The following is a 19,980-nucleotide window of genomic DNA, read 5'->3' as shown; positions in this document are numbered from 1 at the left end:
CAATCCAATCCAATCCAATCCAATCCAATCCAACCCAACCCAATCCAATCCAATCCAATCCAATCCAATCCAACCCAACCCAATCCAACCCAACCCAACCCAATCCAACCCAATCCAACCCAACCCAACCCAATCCAACCCAACCCAATCCAATCCAATCCAATCCAATCCAACCCAATCCAATCCAACCCAATCCAATCCAATCCAACCCAACCCAATCCAATCCAATCCAATCCAATCCAATCCAATCCAATCCAACCCAACCCAATCCAATCCAATCCAACCCAACCCAACCCAATCCAACCCAATCCAACCCAACCCAACCCAATCCAACCCAATCCAACCCAACCCAATCCAATCCAATCCAATCCAATCCAATCCAACCCAACCCAATCCAATCCAATCCAATCCAATCCAATCCAACCCAACCCAATCCAACCCAACCCAACCCAATCCAACCCAATCCAACCCAACCCAACCCAATCCAACCCAACCCAATCCAATCCAATCCAATCCAATCCAACCCAATCCAATCCAACCCAATCCAATCCAATCCAACCCAACCCAATCCAATCCAATCCAATCCAATCCAATCCAATCCAATCCAACCCAATCCAATCCAATCCAATCCAATCCAATCCAATCCAATCCAACCCAACCCAACCCAATCCAATCCAATCCAATCCAATCCAACCCAACCCAATCCAATCCAATCCAATCCAATCCAATCCAATCCAACCCAATCCAATCCAACCCAACCCAATCCAACCCAACCCAACCCAACCCAATCCAACCCAACCCAACCCAATCCAACCCAACCCAATCCAACCCAATCCAATCCAATCCAACCCAACCCAGTCCAATCCAACCCAACCCAACTCAACCCAATCCAATCCAATCCAACCCAACCCAATCCAATCCAACCCAATCCAACCCAACCCAATCCAACCCAACCCAATCCAATCCAACCCAACCCAATCCAATCCAATCCAATCCAATCCAATCCAATCCAATCCAATCCAACCCAACCCAATCCAATCCAATCCAATCCAATCCAATCCAACCCAATCCAATCCAATCCAACCCAACCCAATCCAACCCAACCCAACCCAACCCAATCCAACCCAACCCAACCCAACCCAATCCAACCCAATCCAATCCAATCCAACCCAATCCAGTCCAATCCAATCCAACCCAACTCAACCCAATCCAATCCAATCCAACCCAACCCAATCCAATCCAACCCAATCCAACCCAACCCAATCCAACCCAATCCAATCCAATCCAACCCAATCCAATCCAATCCAACCCAATCCAATCCAATCCCATCCAATCAATAAAATCGATTTAATTAATTAATTAAAAATTAAAAGTTAATTTTGTTTAATAAATAAATTAATTTATTTTAAATTAATATAAAATATAATATAATAAATTTGTTTATTTATTTATTTATTTATTTATTTATAATTTTATCTATTAAAAATTGGGGCTTTTTAATGATAAGATCTTGGATTTTCTTCCACATTAAGCTTTAAAAAAAAGAATTGGCAAAGGCAGCCAGATTTGCCAGTGCAAATGACCCCATTTGTGCTGTTTTGACACCATAAAACTGAGAGGAATCAGGTAAAAAGTGCACTCAGGCGCTGCAGTTTTCCCAGCTTGATCCATCCCTTGATGGTCCATAGGGAAAGGTCTTTAATAGGGAAAATGAAGTTTTGCCCCATCCTGCCTTTGGGATTTCTCTGGGGAGAGGCCACTGCCCTGTTGTCTCCCTGGGAGCTGCAATAAGAGCACCTGGCTGTGTCTCAATCACAGCTTTTCCCCAAAAAATAAACATTTTCCACGTCCAGCTATCGACTCCATAATGTTATATTTCATACTTATAAATTATATACTTGTAATGCATAATTTTTATATTCTATTCTTTATTATTTATCTTTATATATTCCATTTTTTCTTTTTTTTAATCCAAGTTTTCTTGGGAACTTGCACATGGAAACCAGCAGAGGAGAAGCTCTCCCAAGGTCTTCTCTATGATTATAGATTAATAATTAAATAGAAGAAATTAATTTATGGTTTCTAATAAATCTCCTGGGAATGTGGGCTAGGGCTGTCTACCCTCCTTATCCTGGACTGGTGGAACTGGGAATGCTGGGGGGAATCTCAGAGCTGGCTCAGCCTTTGGTTTGTCTTCTCAGAGCCCTAAAAATGTTCTGCTGATGTCAAATCTCTGCTCTCTCCCCCTCACGGCGTGGAGCACGGGGAAAATCTGGGAAAAGCTCTAAAGATGGAATAATTCTGACTCATGGAGACACTAATAAACACTCCCACACGCTGGCAGGGCTCGGGTTTGGTTATCCTAAATAGCCACAATTGCTGAAATTCGTCATATTTGGTGATTTTTGGGCTTTGTTCACTAAATCAGGAGCTTCAGGAAAGCTCCAGCTCCTGGGTCGAGCTGGGAGAAATAGTAAGAGAATATTTATTTATTCCCTTTGCCCAAAATTGCGCAGCAATTATGACAAAACAAATTTATTCCGGGTTCCGCCGATTGCCATGGAAACCCACACGGAAAACAGCAGCCCAAGGCCACTTAGCATGAGAAATCCAGAGGGCTCATCCCTGATTAACTGACTCATGCTGTGGATTTGGGGAAAGAAACCCCTCAAATGGAGACATTTCCCTGCTTGCTCGCAGCTCTGGTGGGGCAGTGGGAATCCTCCCAGGGAAGGGAGAAGATGCTCTGGCTCGGGGTGTCTCTCCTGGGATATCCAGGCTTCTGCTCTGGGATTGTGACTTTTCCCAGCAGCAATTAGTGAGGCAGGACAAGTGGCTGTGCCAGGCAGAATTCCCAGGTGGGAAGGGCAGGATATTTTTAGGTGTTTCTGGAAGGCAGAGCTGTGCTGGAGCTGCAGTTTGGGGCTCTGGGCTCGGGACACTCGGGCTGTGGCACCCACTGGGGTCGGGCAGGTGGGATCTGGGAGGGTGTGAGCACTGCAGGAATGTAGGAATTGCTTTAGGGATTCTCCTGGGATCATTAGGGTTGGAAAAGTTCTCTGAGATCATCGAGTTCAACCATTCCCAGCACTGCCAGCACAGCCCTGTGTCCCCAAATGTCACATCCACAGGGCTGGGAAATCCCTGCAGGGATGGGGGCTCCACCTGAGCACCTTTTCCTGATGGAATTTCCCCAAAACCCACCCTGAGCTCCCCTGGGCCAGCCTGAGGCCGTTCCCTCTCCTCCTGTCCCTGTTCCCTGGGATGATCCCAAATCTCTCTGGCTGTCCCCTCCTGGCAGGGAATTCCAGAGAGGGAAAAGATCCCTCTGCATCCTCCTTTGCTCCAGGCTGAGCCCCTTCACAGCTCCCTCAGGAATTCTCCAGCCCCTTCCCAGCTCCCTCAGCAATTCCCCAGCCCCTTCCCAGCTCCGTTCCCTTCCCTGGCCCTGCTCCAGCCCCTCAGGGTCTCCCCTGCCATGAGGGGAAAATTAAAAAGTGGGAGAAAACGTGAGGGGAAAAAAAAGTGTGGGAAGTTTGTGGAGGGCTCTGCTGCAGAGCTTTTCCCTCCTGGATCCTCCTTTGCTCCAGGCTGAGCCCCTTCCCAGCTCCCTCAGGAATTCTCCAGCCCTTCCCAGCTCCCTCAGGAATTCCCCAGCCCCTTCCCAGCCCTGTTCCCTTCCCTGGACATGTTCCAACCCTCGGGAATAAAAGCTGACCTCAGTAGTTTCCAAACCAGCTGGTTTGGAGCCACTTTCTCCCTGGGTATATTCCCTTTTAGTGATGTAGCTGTGAGTGTTGAAATTTGTAGCTGTGATTTTATTGAAATCAAGGAGAATTTTGTTTTCCCCAGTTGTGCTGGAGAAGCTTCCAAATGAAAGCAGGGATTGATTGATTGATTGATTGATTGATTGATTGATTGATTTCTGATGTTCCTCTGTCTCCAGAAATGGAAGTGTTGAGCAAAGCACTTAGCACCCTCGTGCTAAAGCTGAAAGACTTTCTCATCCTGTGCAGATTTTGCACATCTCTGGTGTATAAATACGAGCTTTGTGCTCTGAGTCATTCCGGGGGAGCTGCAGAGGAGGGGAGTCCTGCCAGTGCCTGCCTGGCTGCTCCATGGGATCACAGGAGCTTGGGAAAGAGCCCAAGCAGCTCTGGCTGGGATCTGTGCAGAGCCAGCAGGAATGAGGCAGGAGAGCTGCTGGTGGAGGGGCAGGCAGGGAGCCACAGAATATCCAGAGAGAGAGGGGACCTGTGGGAGTTCTGAATGAGTTGGAGATGGGACCTCTGAGTTTTTTAGATGGTGTGATTTATTTTTGTATCTTCTGCACAGGCAGGAAGGGTGAGTTGGGCTCAATCTTCCCTGCGTGGCTCAGAAGGTCACAAGACCCTTAGTTACAAGACCTGTTAAGGATTTATTGACCAATAAAACACCACCAACAAGGATATTTATGTTTTTGACTTAAATATTTTGTCTTACGTACTCATGTGTCAGCTTTGTTAGCCAGTCGTGCTATGGCACACAAACCCACAGTGCTGCATTCTGAACTCCTTGTTACCTCTGGAACTGCTTTTATTTTCTCTATATCTTAAACTCTAAAACTCTAAACTTTCCTCTTCCTAACTTAATGTGTCTCTGCTCTAAACTATAAATCCACATTCTCACTCCTAAGTTTGGAAGCCTTTTCCAAGGTCTCAGCTCAAATCCTGGGTTTAATTCTAACCTTTGGCTTACAAGCCCAAAGTTCTGAGACTTTCCTGCATTTCGGATTCCAACAGGGACCCACAGGATCATTATGTGCCTCCTGGCCCTGCACAGGCACCCCAACAATCCCAGAGAATCCCAGAACAGTTTGGGTTGGAAAGGACCTTAAAGCCCATCCCATCCCATCCCATCCCATCCCATCCCATCCCATCCCATCCCATCCCATCCCACCCCACTGTCCCAGGCTGCTCCAAGCCCTGTCCAACGTGGCCTTGGGCATTCCCAGGGATGTGGAGTCCCCAGGTTTTCTGGGAATGCTCAGTGAGGTTGAAATGCAGCTGTAAAATACCACCTGGGTTTGGTAATTCCCTTTTTTATCACATCTCTAAGGCTCGAAGCAGAGCTGGAACTTGAGTTCAGGGGGGTTTTCCCTCTGCCCAAAACACTGATGTGGAGCTGCTTTGCCTCCACTTCCCCACTCAACCCAAACCATGTGGTGCTCCTGTTTGGAGGCATTCTTGGAATCCTCTCCTCCCTTGGACCGGCTTGGTGCAGGACACAGGGGAGCTCAGGGCTGGTTTTTCCCCACTTTGTGTGGTGCCATTTCCTCCTCCTGGGGGTTTATTTTGTGTGATTTGTGGTGCTTGGTAAGAGCAGAAGCAGGTTGGCAATTCTGTGTTGTGACCCAGACCACAGCTTGTCGTGTTTTGGGTTCATTTTTTGGGTTTCTGGCCCAAATCCAGCCTGGGCTCACCAGCCTGTTTGTCTTGCCCACGTGTCTGTTCAGGAGTGCTGCAAATCACAGTCCAGGTCTCCAGAGCTGCTAATTAATGCACCTCCATTAATTGGCACTTCTTTCAGGTGTTGGACTCCAACCAGCTCATTTGAAATAACAAAATGACACTGTGTGTGAAGCATTCCTGGGCCACAAATGGCCATAACGTGCTTATTCCATTCATTAAACGTATTTATTCCATTCATTAAATGTATTTTTGGGGTTTATGAATTGATTGGTAGCACTGGAAATTACTGTGAATTACCTGTGAGGAGGATTCTGGAATCAGACACTGCTTTTGGGTTATTTGCTGGGGTTTTTTTGTGGTGGGAAAACGATGCCTGTGAGTCTTGCAACACAACAGCTTGGTGTGGAAATGGCTGCTCAAACCCCTAAAGCTGAAGTTTAATCAGCATTATGGATGTTGGGAAGGAATTTCGGAGCTATTGTCTGTCAGTGCTCAGCAGGGAGAGGAGGAATTGTCTGCAGTGGAAGGAATATTCTCATTACCCCTTCATACCTGCTCATTTAAGATAAAGGCATTTAAGAGTCTGGTTTCAATTAGAGCCATTTGGTATTTTAAGGAAATGTTTTCCTGGATGTATCAGCCCTGTCAAGCTTCACCTTCAGAGCTGGATATTCCCAGTTCTGAGCGAAATTCAGCTCTGCTCCTTTGTCACCTCTGCCCTTCCCACCCCCTCACCACCCCCAGGGTTTAGGTGGGCTCTGCAGAAGACGAATAAACCCAAATTATCTGCACGAGGAGGAGCTCAGGGCTCTCCAATTCCGTGGGGAGAGCGGGCACGCAAGTGCGTGGGCAGGAATGAGTCCAGGGACAAAAGAACCTGTGAAATCCTTAATGCCTGCTTCCTGCTACTGTGAAAAGTATTGAAGATGTTTAAGAAAAACTCTTTTATTTTTATTTTTTCCCCCATGACTAAGTCTGTAAAGCTGCTGTGCTGAACTGGGGTTAAATCCCGTGGCTCTAGGAGTGTGTGAGTCCAGCCTGAAGGACCATCCAGCCTTTGTGGGGGTCACCTCACCTCTGATTAAAGAGCATTTGGCCCTTCCACACCTTCCCCTTAGGCAGGGTCAGGGCTATTTATGGATTTTTCAGAGTGGACTTGCCCCACTTCCTTTCGTTGCAGCAGGTTGCACGTGTGGCTGTGGAACTGCAGTCCCTGCAGGTTTGCAGTGCTGGCTGAGTGTGGTTTGGGGCTGGGGCTGGAGCTGCAGCCATCCCTGTGCCTTCCCTCCTGCAGTGCCCTCCTTCCATCCCCCAGATCCAGGCTGGGGCCCTGGGCTGGGTGGGATCCAGGCTCAGTGGGAAGCCAAAGGAGCTCAGCTGGTGTTGGGGAGAGTTCTGGATCCCTGGGAAGGGGTGAAGCAGTGCAGTGGGGTGGGATGGGGTCCCTCCCCTGCTGCCTGTGATGCACAAAATCTGACTCAGCTTTGGCAGAACCAAAGGCTCAGAATCTTCCACTGGAACAGTTTTCCAAGAAACTCAGTCTGGAGTGAGTGAGAAGGAGCAGTGGGCTTTGCTGGGAAGGTTTTGGGTGGGGTATTCCTTGTGGGAATCAGAAAAACAGAAACTTCCACAGGCACAGGAGGGTTTGATCTGCAGCCTTGGGAGATTTGATGTAAAAATACAACACACAGACTAAGCAAAAAAAACCCATAAACTTATGTTTCTATAGATGTAAGTAAGAATATGCTTTAAATAAATGAGAAACTGTATGGGTAAGATGGTGAAGGGTTTGTAATGTAGAGGTGAGGTTGTATAGAGTGAGCTGAGAGTTTAGAAGTTATAATAGAAATATATTTATATAAATGAGACAGAAGTCATTGGACAAAAGTATACTGATTGCAGCAGCAGTAAGTAAAGGTGATAGGTCAGAAAAGTAAAATAAACCCTGTGACAGCTGTCTGTTGGGTTAGAAAGTTCTGTATTGGCTTGTAATGAAGAAACTTGTGACTACTCTGAGCTATGGCTGAATGCTTGCTCCTCTAAAATCTCACAGCCCCTGAGACTGATGTTTATCTGAGCAATAAATCATTTTTAGCCTGAAAATAGCCCCATCCCTTAATTTCTAACAGCAACAATTCCTGACTCTGCCAGGCCACGAGGAGCCTTGGAGCCTGCTCACACCCTGGTCCCTGCTGGCCAGGTGAGAACAGTCTCAGTGGGACATGGATGGGGAGAAAGGGACCCTGGTGGTGCCTGCTGGATCTCCATTTGTTGGGAATTTGACCTTCAGTAGCCTTTGTAGTGTCCAAGGAGCAGCTCCAAGGAGAACTTGAACAGTAAAGTCAAATTATGGCTTTTCCCCCCTCCAAATTCCCTCCATGCCCAGCCAATTTTCCCTCACTCAAGATCAACAGAAGTGATTTCAGAGTATCCCATTCCCAGCTGGGTTTGGAAAGGCATCCTAAACCCACAGGTTTCCAAGAGCCAGATTTCTGACAGGAGAAAACATCCAGGAAAGCTCCACCTGCAGCTCTCTGGTTCATCTTACCCTGCTATTTTCACCCTGCTGGACCAAGAGGTGGCAGCAATATTCCCTACTAAGACATTTTATGTGTTTCACATTAATATAATATTTAATTGCAATAATGAGCCGTTTTATTTCTAGCCTGAACTGGAACAAACTAAATTTTTCATCACTGCATCGATGTATCTGAAAATTCTGCCTCAAGCCTCTGGTCTAGCCCAAAAAGTTTGGGTTTCCTTTGGCTGCACAGAGTGCTGGGCAAAGCAGAATTCAGTGAATCATTGTGTGTTTGAGCTGTTATTCTGCCCATCACAGCAGATCTTTTTGGTGAATAAAATACAGTGGAAAACACTCACAGAAAAAAAAGTCAACTTTAGGTCCTTTGCTAAGCCTGTTCCTGCCAGGGGATCAAGGCTGAAGTCAAATCTTTACCTTTATCCCCTAAATTTTGCCAAGCACAACACGCAGAGCTACAGCAGGTGTAATATTCCAACTCATGGCCAAGCTTTTTTTCAGGATAAGCTTCCAAGTTCATCATTCTAACAGAGCCTGGGCTTTTTCTCCATTTGGGATAAATACGTCCTTTTATGAATTTTGAGTTCTAGCACCTTTTAATTCCGTGCTCCCTCATCTGGACACTGAATTAAATGCTGAGAACATGAGGTTCTGATCTGCTCCTCTATTGCTCATCATGATTATAGGCAGGGATGGCAGAGCTGCCATTAGTTATTATTCTCCACACTCCCAATTAGAATATTCTGTTTTCTGCTTGTAACTCTGTCAGGCTGAGCTGCTCAGGCTGAATTTTTCCATTTTTTGCTCTCAAGTGAACTCCAATTCTCACTTGAAACATAGTGGAAATAAAAGTCCTCAAACTTTTCAGGGGCCACAAAAAATATTAATGCTTTCCTAATTAAAATATTAATTAGGAAATTAATGTATTTCCTAATTAAATATCAATTTATTAAATAAAAATTAATTAATACTTTCTATTATTTTCCTAATTAAAACATTAATTGTTTTGGGGGCCACTGGATATTAATGCTTTTCTATTTATTCCTAATTTTTACTTCCTGTCTCGTAAGCAGTTTTAGATCTAGGGCAGAATTTTCAGCAGTTTATTTAGAGTTTGGAGGTTTTTAAGTAATCTCTGTAGGGATGTTGTAAAAGACTGGGATAAACGAATGATTCTGTTCTTTTTTTTTTTTAATGCAGGGTTTGAGAGATTAGGGAAAATGCAGGTCTGAACCTGCATGAAAGAGTCAGAGGGAAAAATATTAGCATTTTCTAAGTGTTCAGAGCATCAGAAATGACCTGATTTAATCAAGTTTCTGGGCTTGGAGCAGCCTGCTCTGTGAAAGTGTCCGTGCCCGTGGCAGGGGTGGAATGGGATGAGCTTTAAGGTCCCTTCCAACCCAAACCAGTCTGGGATTCTGGGATTTGGGATTCTCTGAAGTGCGCACAGATCTGTAGCACAAGGATGGGCTCTGCTGCTGCAGGGACTTTTGGAATGATATTTTTTCCTTCTGCAAGGTGTTTTCAGCCCTTTCTAAGCGCCTGGGGCTGGTGAAAGGACTCGCACAGAGCTGCTGGGTTTTGGGAGGTGCTGAAGTGAGAACTGCAGGTGTTCCTCACCCTGAGCAGAACAGGGATGGATCCCTTCATCCCAAATTCCCTCCTGCCCTTGGGGAGGATGGCAGTGCCTGGAGATCCCTGAATTCTTGTCCTGTCCCGAGTCACAGCTGCTGGAGCAGAGCTGGCTCGGGGTGTCCCTGCAGAGGGAGGAACAAGGGATTGTTTTGGCTTTTGGGTGTTTGTTCTGAGCCATCCCACCTCGCTGGCAAGACCCTGAGTCCTTCTCCTGGAAATCTTCCTTCAGGAATTGCCAGGGGAAGGGAGTGAACCTCTCCAATGGAGAAACAGCAGAAATACAGGAGTAGGGTTTTTACGAGTTTCGACAAGTTTAAAATATGACCTTGCAAAAAAGAATAGGTATTTGAGAGAATTAGAACTGGGAAAGATGCGTTGTAGCAGGACCACGTGGGGAAAAAATACAGGTGATTAATGTTAGAAAAAATATAGGTGATCAGTGTTAGAAAAAATATAGGTCATTAAAGTTAGAAAAAATATAAGTGATTAGTGTTAGAAAAAATATTGGTGATTAATGTTAGAAAAAATATAGGTGATTAATAGCAGCATTGTGTGGCAAAAGCCAACAGGCTGAAAAACATTTATAAAGTATTGTAACCAGGAAATAGGGTGACTTCTGATGGAATGGTGTTGAGTTTTACATCTCTTGTGTCTCACCCTTCGTCGAGGCTGAGAACAGAATAAAATCTTTTAAAACACCTCTCAGGGCAAACCAGCAAATAGGGTTTCTACGTGTTGCAGGGCAGTCCCGTAGGGAAGATGAGGAGCCATCATTTTCAGGATTTTTCCACATGTTGTGTGTTCTGCTCCTGCATGGTGAGAACATCCCAGAGTCATCGTTTCAGCAGGTACATAAGGAGAGGTCTCCCAGAGACTTTACAGGAAGGAGCACAACTCACTTAAATATGCAGAGCTAAAGCCAGGAATATTTGTTCTTCTCAACTCAGCTCCCAAGTACTCTGGCTAAATATTTCAGGAAATCAGGTTGGACAAGTGGTTCCTCCTTCATTGATCTGTTGTTTCTGGATCAGTTTCTCCACTTGGACGGGAGTCATGGAAATCTGCTGCAGGGAACTGAGGAGTTTCCTGTCATCCCCTGCCATGGAATTCTGTGTGGCAGCCTGTGGTAATTGGATTATAAAGCAGAGGGAAGGGCAATAAAATCAGCAGCCTCATCAAGGCATCCCTGTAAAGTCCCAAGGGGAAGCAGCAAACTGGGGATGGAGTTGAGCCTAGTATTTCTATATTTATTTAGTCTTTTAACCTCTTAACAAGAACAGCAAATTCTTCTTAGCACTGGGATTTAAAAGCTCTGTGTCTGACTCTTTTAAAGACACCCTTTGCCCTAAAAACAAAATAAAACGTGTAGTTTTACTAGTTTAGCTAAAGAAATAATAAAAAAAAAATCTCCATGAGATCCTGTATTTTACAGAAGCTGGAATTTCATTTTAGCTTGCAGGGTTGTCTTTTTGCTCACTCAAGGCTTTGTTTTCTCTAAAGAACTATTACATGATAATCGTAATTTATCAAAAATACATTTCAAGCAACCTTTTCATGAGTGTGCACTGATAAAACTGCAAATATTTAAATGCATCTGGGAAATTAACACCGACCAGGAGCTTTCTGGGCTGTTTGCCTATTCTGAGACTGGAAAATCTTTCAGTTCATTGCTCTGTAGAGGTTGGATCTTCAGTAATGGGATGTCCTGGCATTCCCAGCACACTTCCAGTGCTCCTTCTCCCTGCAGCTTTGCTGGTCCCAGTCCCAGGGGGACGACTGCAGCCCTGGTGGGTGTGTTCCACTATTGGTGGGGTTTCCAGGATGCACTGGTGCCTTTCCCTGCTTGGGTAAAACAGCAGCAGCTTCCCATAAGGTTTGTGATTGGCTTTTAGAGAGCGTTTCCCATCATTCCAACAGTTGCAGGCTGAAGTGTTGCACAGAAACTCGGCATCAGCACTTATGGCAGCTAAGGAGATTGATTAACATTCATAAGGAAAGCAGAGGAGCTTAAAATAAGGAATAAAACAAGTGCTTAATCCTTTGGCCCAGATGGTTTTTGGCAGGGCAGATAAAAACGTGGATCTTCCCTAAAAACAGAACCCCCATCTCCCTTCCAGCAAGGAAATCTGACACAATTCCAGCCACAAATCCACTCTGGCTTTTTGGGGTGTGACTCGATATTTTGGACCTTCTCATCAGCCTGGTGGACACTGGGAGCTGCTGGAGGGAGATCTCTGTGGTTGATGGCCATGGATCTGTGCAGATCTTTCATTCCAAGCTCCTCATCTTCCAGAGGGATCCCTGTGCTCACACGGGGCTGTTCTCGAGGTGATCTGGGATCTGCTCTGCTCAGTGTGTGTCGGGGTCCAGCACATCCCTCTGGCTGCCCTGGCTGGCTCCAGACCCTGGCAGGGGGCTCAGAGACCTTGGCACGAAGTCAAAAACACCTGTGGCTTGCATTTTAGCCTGTGGGAAAAACTGCCAACTCTGTGTGAGGAGTTACAAACCACGAGGGTTTGAGTGGTGTGGTAGTTGAATTAACACAGGGTGAAAAAGTGGAATTTTGGGGCTTTTAGAATGGGATTCAGGGGGTACAAGATGGAGGGATTTGGGCATGTCTTGACCTTCTCCTTCCCCTTGCCCTCCATGTCTCGCTGTGCTGGTGACACTTTTCTGTTGGTTTAAGGCACAGACACACTGTCCAACATCAATGACAGATATTGGCACGTTATTGTAACCATGGCACACGGAGTTTTGGGTATAAAATGTGAACACTGCCCTGAGGGCAGACAGAATGCCATGGCCGAGCTGCTGGACAGAGCTCAGCAGGGCAGAGAGAGAATGTTCTAGAGAAGGGAAAATAAACACCCTTGAGAAGCCGACCCTGCACATTCAGGCTCCTTCTTTGGCTGCATGGGCTGGGAGAACGAGGACTTTTACACTCTTGGGGTCATCCCAACTCCCAGACCCCGAGAAATGTGCACCAGTGGAAGCCACAGCTGGAGCTGGCTGGAGCAATTGAACCCTTGGAGCACACCCCTGCCTGCCTCAGGAGCTGGGGATCATCCACCCTTCCCTGTGACAAACCCTCTGGAAGGCCTTGGCTTCCTGCAGATCTCCACAGTGCCCGTGGGAAAGAGGCATTTCACAGCTCGTTAAATTTAGAGGGTACCTACAAATGTAGCCCAGTTACCTCTCGCTGGAGGTGCTTCCAACCAAGAGGAAGTGACAACCGAGTCTTCACACTCTTTAATTATAGCAGCCTTTACATAACAGTGTCAGATAAATGTGTTTTAGGATAGGTGGCACCTCGCTTCCTCCAGAAGAGCTGTCAAATTAGACCAGACTAATTTATTACTTGAAATTCCAAGGATTAAAGCACACTGTCCACCCAGTCTGTTTGAATAAAACCTTAAAATTCACCGAATCCTCTGTGCCAGGATGTATCCCAAACAGCACAGTCCTCCTTTCTTTTGAAACAGAAACACTGGATGTAAATCCCTATTCCTCTGGTGGCTTCAAGGACTTCCAAGTCCCACGAGTCCCATTCTGCTGGAAAAGAGGGTTAGAGGGGATCTCAGGAGGTTCTCCTGGCTGTGCCTCCACCCAGGGCAGAAGCTGCTGTCACTGCACCAGATTCTTATCTAATCTCTATTATAAGACAGAGGAGGAGGGGGAGAGGCAGGGAAATTGCTTTAGAGGGAGAAGGGGCAAGGAGTGGGGCTGTGCCAAGTAATTTAGGAGAGTGAGGAACTGGCCTCCTTCCCACGGATGGATGGATGGAAGCAAGGTGGATTGTAGGAGATTGCTGATGGTCCTTTCCCCTTTCTATCACCGAAATCCATCCCTGGGATCTTCTGCTGATGGCAACAAGAGCAGCATTCCCACAGGGGAGAGCAATTTTCCTCAGCAGGCCCCGGAATCCAGGCGGGGCAAGATGAAACCCAAAGTTTGTGTTTCATGGGGAGGGTGCTGATGGAGACTGTGGGTTTTGGAGCCCTCTGTGTGCTGGAAGGAGCAGATCCATGTCCAAGCCTGCTCTTAATGCAACCACTAATGCTCTTTGCTAATGTGCCCTTGCCTTCTGGGGGGGGTTTGCCTCATTATCCCTGAGTAATGTCAGGAATCCATGGCCTGATGTGAGAGCAGGGAGAGGCCAGCAAGAACTTGGCTGTGTTGGTGTGTCGGAGTCCAGCACATCCCTCTGGCTGTCCTCAGACCCTGGCAGGGGGCTCAGAGACCTTGGCACGAAGTCAAAAACACCTGTGGCTTCCATTTTAGCCCGTGGGAAAAACTGCCAGCTTTGTATGAGGAATTACAAACCACAAGGGTTTGAGTAGTGTGGTAGTTGAATTAGCACAGGGTGAAAAAGTGGAATTTTGGGTTTTTTTTCAGGGATACAAGATGGAGGATTTTGGGCATGTCCTGGCCTTCTTCTCCTTCTCCTTGCCCTCCATGTCTGGTGTGATGGTGACACTTTTCTGTTGGTTTAAGGTAGAGACACACTGTCCAACACAGATGATAGATATTGGCACAATATTGTGAATATGACACATGTAATTTCTAGTATAAAAGGTAAACGCCGCCCGAGGCGACACGCAGAATGCCATGGCCGACCTGCTGGACAGAGCTCGGCAGGTCAGAGAAAGAATGTTCTAGACAAGGGAAAATAAACACCCTTGAGAAGCTGATCCTACACATTCCAACTCTTCTTTGGCTGCACAGGCTGGGTGACGAGGACTTTTACACTCTCGGGGTCATCCCGACACCCAGAGACACCGCAGACCCCGAGATGGGCGTTGGGGCTCTGCTGCTTCAAGGGTGAACATTCCTGCGGCTCCCCCACAGCAGCAGGGGAGGAGGCAGCGTGCTGCTGCTCCACTCGGCGGGATCCCAGGTGGAAGTGGGCTTGGTTGGAGTCGGGAGAAGGGAGGAGAAGGTGCTGACTCCCATCCCGGCTTGGCGCAGTGCGGTGCCGAGGCGAGGGAACAATCTGGATCCCGCGCGTTTATTCATTCCAGCAGCACTTCAGGGTGTTTATGCAAATAGTTCATTGCTCCAGCTCCTGAAAGAACCACACAAGTGCTGTCACTTGATTGAGGAATCATTAGATCGGGCTGGAAATAAAATTTTCTCTGGTTCTGTATTCACACCCTTGGAAAAAAAAAACAACAAAAAACAGTGCTCCCACATTTGGGTAGCTCAGGACTGACTAAATAATGGATATTTTGGGATAGATGGATACACGTCTCAGAGAGATTTCCTTTGTACTGTAATTAAAAATAAAGAGGATGTGAATAATCTCTAATGGCAGCAGAGTATTTGGAGGAAGCCAAGTATTTTTGGAGGACTGTGGGTACTCAAAGTATTCTGACTTCTGAGCTCTTCTCTTTCCCCCCACCTCCAACCTGAAGATATTTTAGTCTGGGTTATATCCTCAGTGACTTGTTGGGCATTAAAAGTTTTGGATGACTCGTGGTCTTTGTTTACATCTCTTTCAAAATCTCCTGTGCCCTCATGGAGTTGTGGGCTCCGATTAACATCATCAATGAACACTATTAAAAAAAATGAATAATGCAGCAACTGAAGCCATTCAAAAAACGACATTTTCTAAAGGTTGGACTTTACCAAGGCTCATTTCAGCTCTTCAGCCATTGCATGTTTTCAGCAGGTCGTTCCTGTAGTGTTGGCCACTGGCCTGAACAGTGGAATTCCCTGTTGGATAATGTCAGCTCCATTCAGGCCCCCGTTCCCTCAGCATATTTATTATATTTCTATTACTTCCCAGTCAACTTAAAAGAGCTTGGTTCTTCCTCCCTCACCTCGGTGTGTTTCTTGGATAAATTACCTCATAATATTCAAAACAGCCTTTGATTTAGAATTCCTCTGTAAAACAGGGAATTGTATTTTTATAGCATCTTTTAGGATCCTTTTGAGTTGAGTCATTAAATATATATTTTTAATAACCTCGGTGTCTTAAAAAGACAGTGTGAAATGTAAGGACTGGAAATCAAACAGTGATTCCCCTAACTTCTGAATTGTTTTATTACAAATCTATGTGAAGTTCCCTTCTTTCCCTTCATCTTGTGATTTCACAGCCCTTTTTTTTAAATTTGAGCTGACCAATGATTCTCGTAGTTGAGAATCTGGAACATCACAGATCTTCAAGAAGTCTGTAGAACAGGCTGTAAAAATTAACTCCTGGATTGGGAGTTTTATGAACATTTTAAAGACCATCTTAGAAGCTGAGATCCTCCTCCAACAGAATTGGTAAATTTGGAATAAAACTTAGCATAACTTTGAGGAAATCTTCCACTGAATTTGTAAGAAACTGTGAATATGGGAATATTCACAAGAATAACACCTTTGGCTTTGCTCCGGGTGTCTGTTGGACTCTTCCCATGGGATTAGTGGTAACTTTGCAGAACTGATGGAAGCTTTTGGAAGGAAAAGTGGATGAAGCCAATGGAAAACACAAATAGGAAGCGTTTGTGAAACTGCAGTGGTGGATCAGATTGCACTGAAGATGAGATTTTAAGTAATTGTTTTAATAAGGGTAGGAAGTAAATTGTAAATTACTTCTGTCATTAGTGTTTAATTATTTATTGACTTTTTAATCATGTAGTGTTACACCAGACATTTAATTTGTAGAGCTCCAGGAGGAACCTGTTTAGAGATTTTGTTTCTTAATTTAGTTGTAAATAAGGTTCATACTTCTGTTCTTCTAATTCTTGGTGTTTAGGACTTGGTGTTCTTGTTTCCAGTCATTGTGTGTGTGTGTGTTTTCTGTTTAAATTCTTAGTGTTTAGTCTTAGAGGCTTCAGGGTTTAATGTTCCAAATATAGTTGGGGGTGGACGGATGTTTTTTTTTTTTTTGGAAACCACCCGCTGTTCTCTGGAGTCTTGAAGAAGAAAGGCTGTATTTTATTGTAAATAAATCACAGAATTGGGCTGGAAGGGGCCTCTGGAGACCATCCAGTCCTGCCAGGGTCACCTGCAGCAGGTGACACAGGAATGTGTCCAGGTGCTTGGAATGACCTGCAGACTCCAGCCCTCCCTGGGCAGCGGCTCCAGTGCTCTGCCACCCTCATGGAAAGATGTTTTTTCCTCATCTTGAGCTGGAACTTGAGTTTTATTTCATGGCCATCGCTCCTCAACCTGTCACTGACACCACTGAACGGAGCCCGGCGCCAGCACATTTTGGAGATGTTTGTATGCATTAAAGAGATCCTACCTCAGTCTTCTCTAGACTATCCGGAATTGTTTTATTGTAAACCAGTTTCATTACAAATAAGCAAGGGACCGCCGCCGTGTTGGCCGCCGCCGGGCGCACAGCGGCCGCCATCAGCCCGTGAGGCGCCGTGAGGCGGCGCCAGCGCGCAGCGCTGCTCGCGGGCGGCGCGTCCCAGCCAATGGCGTGGCGGCGGCGGCGCGTCCCAGCCAATGGCGCGGCGGCGGCGGCGCGGCTCAGCCAATGGGGGGCGGCGGCGCGGCGGGCGGGAAGCAGCGGGGCAGGCGGAGGGGGGGGGGGCCGCCGGCGGGAGGCGGCGCCGCCGCCGCAGCGCTCAGGGAGCTCGGCCCCGCCGCCTCACCGCGCTCCGCCGCCGCGCTCCCCGGCCCTCCGGCCCCGCACCGGCTCTCCATGTACGACAACTTGTACCTGCATGGGTTTGAAGACTCGGAGGCGGTGAGTGCCGCGGGAGCGGGGCGGGGGGCGCGCAGAGCCGCACGGGCGGGCTGGGTGTCCGTGCTGCGGGCGAGGCGCCGGGGGGGGGTGACCCTGTGCTGCCCCAAAGATGCCGGGACGGGCTGCTGCGGTTCCCTAGGGAATTATCCCTCCCCGGCATCCCTCGCAGAACGGTTCTCTGGCAGCACGGAGCCCGCGGTGCCGCGGTCGGACGCCTCGGTTTGGGAGCGTTCCCCGCCGGTGTCCGGGTGGGTGTTCTTGGGCACCCGGGAGAATGGCCGGGATGGCCGCGGCGACGGGCACGCTGTTCCATATTAAACAGGGATCCGTTACATAAGGCGTTGTGGACAGCTCGTAAAATACATCGGTAACAACATAATATAGAGTGTACGTCAATGCAGACGTATGTATGGTATGATGTGGTGTCCTCGGGAGAATGGATGGGTCCTGGAGGGCTTCGGATGAGGAATTTTCTCCTGCCTGTGTCAGTGTTGTCTGGAAGTGCGGTCCCCTCTTAAGTGCTACCTCACTTGTTTTAGCATCCCTTAATTTCAGGGAGAGAGGAACAACAACAGGGTAAAACTGGCATTAATGCAGTGCACCATGTTGAGAGGAAGTACTGTGTATTGGAATCCTTCTGAACTGGGTATTTGAATTATTTCAAAACTCTGCTGCTTAGAAGCCTGGAATGGTTTGGGTTGGAAGGGTTTAAAGCTCATCTCACGGGCAGGGAGACCTTCCACCATCCCAGGTTGCTCCAAGCCCTGTCCAGCCTGGCCTTGGACACTTCCAGGGATGAGGAAACGCTTTGGGTCAATTTAGAAATTCCTGCCCTTGAGTGTTAACTCTTCCTTTGGGTTCTCTCCAGCTGCTGCTGCTCACAAGCTGCCAGGCCGAGTGCAGATGAGTGGGTTGGTTCCTTTAGGGATGTGATTTGGGATCCAACTGGGTGTTTCTATAAACCAGGCAAACTGAGAGTCCTTGGGAGCTGTTCTCCATCCCCAGTCCATCTTGTGCTGGTTTAATGTCTTCCAGCAAAGTCTAACTACGCTCTTAAGAAGACAACTTAAAAGTGCAGTGTTAGGGCTGAGAAAACTGAGTTGCTGGATAGTGGTTGGTGTGGAAGAAATGTGTCTTTTATAAAAATTCATCAGAGAATGCAGGTAAACGTGTGCTGGATTTAAAGGTGCTTCAACTCTGTGCATTCCCAGAATCCCAGGGGATTGGAAGGGACCTCTGGAGATCTCCCAGTCCAAGCCCCTGCCAAGGCAGGGTCACCTGGAGTTTGGTGACACAGGAATGCATCCAGGTGGGTCTGGAATGTCTCTGGAGACCCCACACCCTCCCTGGACACTTCCAGTGCTTGTCCACCCTCCATGGAATTAAGTTCTTTCTCATGTTGAGGTGGAATTTCTTGTGGTTTAGTTCATGTTTCAGTAAAACCCCGGTGATCTCTTCCAAAAATGTTATTTGGGAAAATCAGCTTTAATGGCAGGAGAGACCAACCTGTTGCACAAGCATCTGGGTTAGGATTTGTGCTGGAAGAATTGTGTTTATGGATGAGAGGAACTTGGTCTTTAGATGTCCACTTGGAAGGATTGGGATGAAAAAGTAATTTCCAGATTCCCTAATACTCCCTTAAGCAGTTTATGATAATGCAATTTTACAGCTTTTTAAATTTTACAGCTGCTCTGTAATTGAGAATGCTTTTGATAGACCTAATTTCCAGAATCACAGGAATATGTGAGAGCCTCCCTTTTCTTAATAAAAACACCCCAAACCTTAAAAGCAACCTGGAGCTCCCAGTTGTGTGGAAAAACTGGAGGCCATAAACCCCAGAGGCTCAGGCACAAAGCAGTTAAAATTCCCCAGTGTCTGTTTGCTTTATGCTGCTGAGCCACTTGCTTAAAACATTAAACCTTATTGTTTTAGCTCCTGACTCAGGGATTGGGAATGCCTGCTGAGACAATATCCTGGCAAACAGGTAGTGGGGATGGGTCACATGAGTGCCACTTTCTGGCCAGAGAGAAGCAAGGGAGAGGACTGAGACGGCGGAAAAGGAATTGTGGTGGAAAAGGAATTGTGGAATTCTGGTTCCCCGCGGTGCAGAGCGAATGATTGCTGGGATGAAAGCAGGGCCTCTGCATTGTTCTGGTTTAGGACCTGGAAGGCTCATCCTGCAGCTGGAGAGCTGGAGCAGCCCCGGGCTTGGATCCTCCTTGCTCCCCTGGAGCCCCGGGGAGCTGGGAGGGAGGGCTCTGCTAATTGCAGCGCTTCCAGCACGGAATAAACCACAGCCACATGAGTCACTAGCGCGGCAGCTCTGCCTAAAGTGGGCATTTGCCCTCCTAAAACCCATCCAGCCGTGTGTGCAGAGCTTGGATTTGCATTAAAGGCAGACGTGAATGGGCAGTGAGTGGCACTCATCCCCAGTGAACATGCTTGCTTTTTGGAAAGGTGCTGTAAAATCTGGACCTCATTTCTCCTGATCCGCTGCTCGGCAACAAACACACTTTTTAACAGTGAACAGATATTTCCATGATTTTTGTAACAGCAGCTCTTATTATAATGTGTTTGTGCGTGTACATATATGTAAAACAAGCAAAAATACAATTTTTATTGATGGATATATAAAGACATGAGTGTGTGCATGGTATTACAGTGCATTA

The 19,980-nt window shown here is 47.0% G+C and overlaps 2 protein-coding genes across 3 annotated transcripts in view; both read left to right on the top strand.

Annotated features, from left to right (window-relative positions):
• STAM2 (signal transducing adaptor molecule 2) overlaps positions 1-4,450 on the top strand; it is a 53,543-nt gene extending 49,093 nt beyond the window's left edge. The window contains exon 15 of the transcript XR_008437925.1: positions 4,336-4,450. The gene's annotated coding sequence lies outside the window, so the exon portion shown is untranslated. The remainder of the gene's footprint in view (positions 1-4,335) is intronic.
• CACNB4 (calcium voltage-gated channel auxiliary subunit beta 4) overlaps positions 1-19,980 on the top strand; it is an 87,636-nt gene that overhangs the window by 19,498 nt on the left and 48,158 nt on the right. Inside the window, exon 1 of one of the 2 annotated variants that reach the window (XM_053982598.1) lies at positions 17,195-17,311. The exons of the other annotated variant lie outside the window; for it this stretch is intronic. Coding sequence (XP_053838573.1) covers positions 17,267-17,311 — 45 coding nt within the window. The 5' untranslated portion in view covers positions 17,195-17,266. Of the gene's footprint in view, positions 1-17,194; positions 17,312-19,980 lie in introns of those variants that run through there. 2 annotated transcript variants of the gene reach the window in all.

Source organism: Vidua macroura, chromosome 7 (assembly GCF_024509145.1).
Source record: "Vidua macroura isolate BioBank_ID:100142 chromosome 7, ASM2450914v1, whole genome shotgun sequence".
NCBI classification, from domain to species: domain Eukaryota; kingdom Metazoa; phylum Chordata; class Aves; order Passeriformes; family Viduidae; genus Vidua; species Vidua macroura.
The sequence above is the reverse complement of the archived record's forward strand: the minus strand, read 5'-3'. Positions and strand labels throughout refer to the sequence as shown.